Source organism: Cynoglossus semilaevis, chromosome 8, assembly GCF_000523025.1.
Source record: "Cynoglossus semilaevis isolate Cse_v1.0 chromosome 8, Cse_v1.0, whole genome shotgun sequence".
Lineage (NCBI taxonomy): Eukaryota > Metazoa > Chordata > Actinopteri > Pleuronectiformes > Cynoglossidae > Cynoglossus > Cynoglossus semilaevis.
In genome coordinates, this window is record NC_024314.1 from 3,928,637 (window position 1) to 3,936,526 (window position 7,890).

General features: G+C 39.7%; 1 protein-coding gene across 1 annotated transcript in view; it reads right to left on the bottom strand.

The window, feature by feature from the left end:
- The window catches only part of entpd1 (ectonucleoside triphosphate diphosphohydrolase 1), a 16,629-nt gene extending 9,056 nt beyond the window's left edge, over positions 1–7,573 (bottom strand). Inside the window, exon 1 of the mRNA XM_008314113.3 lies at positions 7,353–7,573. Within this exon, the coding sequence (XP_008312335.1) occupies positions 7,353–7,368 (16 nt within the window). The 5' untranslated portion in view covers positions 7,369–7,573. The remainder of the gene's footprint in view (positions 1–7,352) is intronic.
- Between the last annotated feature and the right edge of the window lie 317 nt (positions 7,574–7,890).

Below are 7,890 nucleotides of genomic sequence, written 5' to 3' on the forward strand. Positions count from 1 at the left end.
GGAAATGAACATCTTTTGTGTTTATCTTTTGCAGTTTGATGATGTCAGTGCCAGTACCTGAAATCTAAATGGCATGAGTTGATGTTAACATTCAAAGAGGAAGCAGGATTAAAGGTGGAGAGAAGGATTTAGCAGGAATTTCCTTTGAGGAACGACTCCACCGTGAGGCTCTCCTTTTTATTTCATCTCTAAATTAAAGTGTTTCATGATACAGGTTGCACTTTTGAGGGTGCGAGGGTGCCAGGGTTTATTTTGGAGGTTTAAAATTGTCTCATTCTTTCAATGATTGGATGCACAGCCTAACAACTTCACAGCCTAACAACATGGAGCCGTTTGTCGCCACAGAATCACACAATTGATCACCAGAGGCAACTTCTAGGCAACAAAAGGTCAATTAGAAAAGTATCTCAAAACTATTAAAACAACAACAACAATAGACTAATGTATAATTCAAATAATATAACTTAACTCACTGGAACAACACTGGAGAACCTGACTACCATATATTTTTGCTCTCCCATCCTCTTTTGCCATCAGTGTTTTAAATGTACTTTTTTCAAAGTCAGTAAAATCATATTTTATAACCACAATTTACTTTACTTAATTTTTTTTCCAACTAGCTCACACACTTAACATAAAGTTAATGTTTGAATTTAAAGGAGATACAGCAGCCATTAAAGGCTCATTCCTTTCCAACAACACAGGAAGTTCCACCGTGGGACTACATCGTACAGGAAAGGCATTAAGTATCAACGTTTGTTTGTTTTATTTTTTTTACATGGGATTCCTAAATAATTCCTTGCTGGGTTTGAGCCAGTGTAGAAACTACATTGACCTCACCACACGGCGTGTTGACTCTGAACACAACATCCACATGTTTGACAGATGTTAAACATATGAGCACATCTCTGACGTATTTAAGGTTGGTTAGATCAGGCAAACAAGCCTTACCAGCAGTTCCACTCCAGTGTTGAGAGTCACAGTCAAAGAAACTTAAATCCTATGAGGTCCTGGAGCGAGAGCTAAGAGTTACAGTTAGAGCGGTAGAGCGTCACCGGGGCGACACGTCCTTGAGGTCTGCCCTGTAGCCTGAGAACAGACGGTGCTGTGAGTCTTCTTTAATTTGTTTTCTGACAAATCTATTCATTGTGTAACGTTTCCAGCGATGACGGTGTTTTTTGGCAGCGACCTCACCGACACAAACACGTGTTGAGACAGAGCAGGGCTTACCTAAGCACCAACAGTATGAAGTTATCAGACGGCTTTCTTAGAATGCAAGCTCAGACTCTACCTCAGTATCTCAGGCCACAAGAAAGCACTCTTAGACATCTGTGTCTGAGGAATGTCCAGGCAATTCTTAATGACACCCAGCCATAGTTTAAGTTTAGTTTTTTCTGAATCTTATTAATATGGTGTATTACTGTGATCAAAAGTTGACGTACTAAAAAAGTATCTTTTTTCTGCATTTTAACCATAAAAAAGGACATATCTATGTATTTCAAAACAAATTAGTGGATTTTTGAAAAATTCCCTAGAAACTTATTAGTATGGTATATTCCTGGGATCAAAAGTTGACATACCAAAAATGTTTTTTTCTTTTTTCTGAATTTGAACCATAAAATGGTTATTCTCATGAGATCATTAGTACACCATGGCAGTAATTATTTCAGTAATAAAGCATGCATTTTAGTTTTTTTTAATAAAGCTAATCTTTTTTTTTCTATAGACCATAGATTAATTTAAATACAGAAATTAATTGTCCAAGTAATAAAAAAAGGTAAAAAAAAAATTATAAAAATAAAAGTGCCCAAAAAACTTAAATTTAGATTACGTCCAGATGATGCTTTGATGATAGCACAGACTATCAGGAGTGAAAAGACAACTTTAAGTTAGCTAGACAACAGTGAAACTAACATTCATTTGCTCAAAGTACTACTGTATGAATAAATATTACTCTGTCACTTGGATGATTTCTTATCATAGGCGACAGTAACCGCCTGTGCTATCATTCAAAACCTCCCTTTATAATTTCCCCAAACTCCAGCACTAATACCACCAAAGTCATGTGTAGAAATGGTGTCCAATATTTCAGAAAAATCTAACTTTAGTCTCAACATACAAAACAGAGCAGGTGCCAAGAAAAGACAATCTCAAGTCAACAGAAAATAATTATTAAAATTAAGAATCATAGGGGGTTGGCTTCATCTGCATCAAAGCTGATTATGGGGGAACCATACCTACGGCCAGTGAGTAAAAACATGATGTTTGGTTTGTTTAGAATAGCCCTGATCTGGTTTCTTTTATTTTACACTTGACTTGACAGTAGTGAACGGTACCATCTGCACCTGAGTGCACAAAAACAAGCGCGCCCAGACCCTCAGATTTCAGGGTGAGCTGAATTTCTTTCTTTCCACATGTTGAGAAAATATGGCCTTGACATCTTACTCAATCAAAGACAGAAATGGACCTCCAGATGTGATCATGACATGATATAATCCACATCCTCAGAAACGGAACGTGCAGATGTGGTACAGAGGTGTGACCCCTGACCTTTATCCTGCTGCAGGTTCATGTCAACACTAATTACGAATACCTTCATTCAGATGTTGGCTTATTGATACTGTAGGGCAGAATGATGGACACAGAAACATACTGTCCACCCACTTATATATGATTATTATGGTTTTATATATTGTTTCTTTTATGTATTTCTTGACATTATCCTGTCACACAGTAGTTGGGAGAACAGCGACTAGGTGCAATTTAATGGTTGATAACAAGGCAGTTGAGTTTTAACTCACTGAAACCAAGGGCCAGACAGGAAGACAGATGATAAGACCAGGAGGAGAACAGGAGCCATAACTACACAGATGCGCAGGACACTGACCAGGACCAGGACCAGGACCAGGACCATCAGAAACCAAGGCCAAAACAACAGAGACCTGACCAAGACTGAGTGAAGGAGAGAAGTTAATGTGTTCAGAGCACCTGGTGAGACCAGTGAGTCTAATGAGCAGGGACTGACAGGACAAAGGTGAGTGTGATGACACTAATTACCCAGGGAGGGAGCAGACAGAAGGGAAGAGTGACAGTCTGACAGATTTCATTTTAATAATTCAACCATTTAAGTTACAAATAAAAATAACCAGTGTAAAACACACACATCTACCTGCTATTATTTTTCTTTCATCTCAGCAATATACAGATTTGTTTTACCCCATATTTGGAAATGTTGATTTATTGCCATTAATCACGAATAATCACGACTCAGTCACAGCTACACTTGAAATTAATATAGTACTACGGTAATTTATTATTCTAAAAATCAGTCAACTCCCCACTGTTTCTCCGAGACAGCCAATCTAAATTCAACCCTGATTACTATATTGTCACTGTTGAATAACAATAATTAACACATGTAAACAGATGTAAACAGACTAGAAATGCTGAAAAAAAATGCCGCCCATTTCTATCATCCCAACATAATATTTCCTACTGTTAATCTTGGGCTTCTTTGAGCTCATTATCCTGCCGGCGCCACCTATCAGCAACACAGACACGGGATTCCACTCACATGCACTATAATCTGTCTCTCCTTGACCCATATGTAAACACATGTACTGTGAGGTGAGGCCAGGACTGTTCAGACTGGGACATGAAAGAAGCCTGGGAGTGCTGGGAGAGCTGCGAGCTGAGGACCAGCAGTGGAGGACACACCATCTGCTATCCTTCACAGACATGACACCACAAGGATCCTCTCTCACTGTCAACGCGTCATCTATGGAATTCAAAGAGCTCTTTAATGAGAAGAGTAAACAGAAAAGCAGAGACAGTTGAGATTCAACATTAACTTTAGTTGGCTACAGTAGAAACAGGTGACAAACAAAACGACACATAAGAGACATGCAAGTTTATTACCTCGCTTATTAAACTTTAAACCCAATAGAGTTTAATATTAACCCTGATTAAAGTCCTTGCACTTTCACCAAACTAATATACGCATGTTTGCACTGTAAAGCAAATTAACTTTATCAGCTGTTTCCCAGTGGATAATTCCCAGGCTGATGTGTCTGCTGAAAACACAGGCCAAAGTGTAACATTTGAGCTTTGCATAAGCATTCACTCCCTCCAAAATAACACTAGGAGGAGGTTGATGCTCTGGACACTTGCACCATGACTTTGTGCCTGGATTTCATTCTCCTTAATCCTCTGCAAGGTAGGAATTTACGAAATCCCCACCTTGCAAAGGATTAAGGGAAACAAGATGAATGGTTAAATAGTGGGATTTGCAGGTCTTGACTCTGTCAGCTACTGCTGGCTCCACACGCTGCATCACAATTGCTCAAAATCTAAAGTTATGTTTTTTAAATATTTGCAGCTGGACAGTAAATATTAATAAAGCATAAGACACAGACATATTAAGTCTTAGGGTTAGCATTATATCCTCCCACAGGTTGTGCCACAGTGTCACTCCCTACAGTTTATTGCGTTTACATTGTGTTAAGTACTCATCCAGCTTACTACACCTTATGTCCATAGTTAAAGTTTCATGGCCATTTCACATGTAGGTCTTCTTCAGTGTATCCTAGCACTGTGCTCAAGACTGGCTTCGAGGGGAAATCATTTGGAAAACGTTTGTCTTTTACATTCACAGAACTATACATACAGTACAAAAAGTTCATGATGCAAAAGACGTCTCAACTCGGAGGAACAGAAAAGGAGAAGTGGAGCGGCCACATGACCTCGAGGTACTGCTGACTCTGCATTCGTACATGAGGGTGACACACCGTCCAGTGGCAAGTGTGTGGTTTCACAATGATGCGAGAAGAAGCGAACCGCTTCCCCACAAGGCATGTCATCACTCAGCTGTGGTGGTCTGACTGTGACAAACAGCATGATGCATATGTGGTTGTCAACATGACTTATCTTTAGGATTATCTTACAAGACACAATATTTAAGAAAATAGTGAGACAGTAGTGAGATCTGTTTTCAGCATGAGAGTGGGAACTGGAGTCAGGGAGTCAAGGAGTGGCGTCAGTGATACACCACCGCCAACAGTTCACTGCAGGACCGGAGACAAACAACCATTCAGACGGACACTCTAACTATGGTCAAAGTACCTAGAGAACCCCCGGCCAACACACACACACACACTGGGAGAACAACTCTATTCACTGTCTTGTTGACCTGCTGTAAGGCATTGGTTCCTGGAATTTCTTTGTTCACAGTCAGAGTCATAATTATTGCTGTAAGGCAACAGCCCTAACCACTTTCTACCGTGTTGTCCCAAACATCCTGTCAAATATTGACATATACTGTAAATATAAATATTTAGTGCAGTAGGGTGTTTACGTTCTTAGCCCATTTAATTATCAACATCTATTTCTAAATTAACACAACAGGAGTCACTCCACAGTGGTGTATGTGAGTGGGGGGTGGGTGGGGTGGGGGGGGTATTTTCCCATTAGCCTAACACTCACATGTTAAACGCCTACAGTACTTATAGCTACGCTGTTTCCATTCAGCGCAGTGATTGGTGAACTTGGTGCACTTATTGTTTTACTATTTCCACATTATCAGACAAGCTTTTGTTTGTCCTTCACTTCACTTAGCAGCTTTTATAAATATCCTCCCACAGGCCATTGTGAAAGTCTGTCTGGTCCGCCCTGTAAAAGGGAACCACTGGAAAAGACATGATTAAGAAAAACAAAAAAAGGAAGAGGTTCTGCACAGGGAAGACTTCCCTGGCCCACGGTACAGACTGACACCAAGCTCACCTTGACTCTGTCTACATTCAAATGAATAAGGAGGGTTAGACCAGAACCCACGCTGAGCAACATGGAGAGCAGTGTTTTTCATCAGCAACATGGAGAGCAGTGTTTTTCTTGTTTCAATTTGCTCAAATCCTCAGCAACATTCAAATTAACACTGATTATTCGTGGCCATAATTTTCTCCTTTTTTAATCTAAACAGGGATATTTTCATATTCACATAAGAGATTTGATGCAAAGAATAGAACGTTTACAAACTTCAACCCTCAGATAAATGTATTTCTTACTTAATGACTCAATAAAGACACAAGAAGTCCAGTGAAAATAAAACCATTCGTTACCAAATGTGACTCATTTAATTACTTTATATATATATGTATATTAGTCACCCGAACCAAACGTCATACACAACATGTTTTAACACACCTCTCCTTCTTCTTCTTCTTTTTCAGTAATTGCATGCTTTACAGTTTTTACGCCTACTGTTAATAAAGTGTTATTTTAAAAATTAAAAAATCAAAAATGTCTATGAAAATATCATCCAGGTCATGGTAAACGTTGAAGAGTTTCATTAGGCAACTGGACGTGAAATTTCTTGAGAACATTTCTTAAGAACATTTTATGTCCAGTTGCCTAACAGAACTCTTCAAACCCAAAATCAGAAATCTTCTTCTTCTTTTTCATCAACAGTGAGCGCTTCAATGAGGAACTGTTGTGCCAGGTAGCTGACAATCAACTGCATTTTGCACAGATCCTACATTAGTTTGTTGATGTAACTGTGTGTTTGACAGTTTTACACCAACTGTAAACAAAGTGTTATTATAAAAATCAAATCTGTCAAATCAAACAGTTCCTAAATTAATAATTAATAACTAACCGTTAATAAAATGCTATTTTACAAATAAAAAAAACTTCACATTTTTGTATCTTTATCACGTGTTGAGCTGTGTTACATAGTTTTTGTTTTACAACAGAAAAATAAACTATTTTAACTAAACATGCACAGTTGAAAACAGTTCATTTCAATAACTCATAACTTATAAGACAGAAGAAACTCTCTGATGACATCATTGCCAACACATATTTCCCTGACTTCAGCCCAGCATCCCACTGTGTGTTCAATCCTTTGGACTAACTCTCTTCATGTCATGTGACTTCAGATTTTCTGAAGCCAGTTGTCAAACGCGGACGAGAAAACAAATTAAGCTGGACAACAGTCCAGAATTGATCAAACTTTCACTGTCAAACAACTACAGAGTTGATGTGTGACGGTTCAACAATGTCTCTATCTTGAGTGAAACTATAACAAGGACTAACTACTTCTCTCTCTCTCACACACACACACACACACACAGGCACCTGCTTGTGTCGCCTTTACACACACCGTACGCACATTGAAAAGTCACACACACCTGTCCCACATTGCTCCACCGTCGGTATTAGAATTAAGCAAGTAAAACACACACACACACACACACATGATACAGTAAATAGTGCTGGTGAATCAGATGCTCTGTTTGACAAGGATTTCCTGTGGCAGTGCATGTGAGCGTGTGTGCCAGTCAAGGCAGTACACCTACCTCTTTGTGCAGACATGGGTTCTTTTTTAGCAGCAGTACAATGATGTTTCTATTCTTTGCCTCCCTCTCTCTCTCTCTCTCTCTCTCTCTCCTCCCTCTGTGTGCGTCGACCCCGCTCTCTCACTCTTCCTCTTCTCTCTGTGTGGTAACACAGCTCTCTCCCCAGCGTAACGTATTTCAGCAGTTCCTTTCAACATACACCGGTTTTATTCAGAGAACCCGGTCTCCCTCCTCCTCCTCCTCCTCCCTCCTGCTCAGCCCACTCCCCTCCTTCTCAGATACTTTTGTTTTTTTTACTCTGCCTCCACTTCACCCGTTCTTTCTTTTTCATTCTGTCTCTCTTTTGCACCTTAACCCATCTCTCTTCCCTCCTGTACTCCCCCCCTCCCCTATTGTCTATGTCCTTCCTGCGCTCTCACACTTTTATATAATTTCCCCCCTGCTGCCTCTCTTCACGCCGCCCCTGTCACTGTCTTGCAAAGTGGGTCAAACATGAAAGCAGCGTGGATCTGAAAATTGTGCCGGAGCTGAAGCTGGA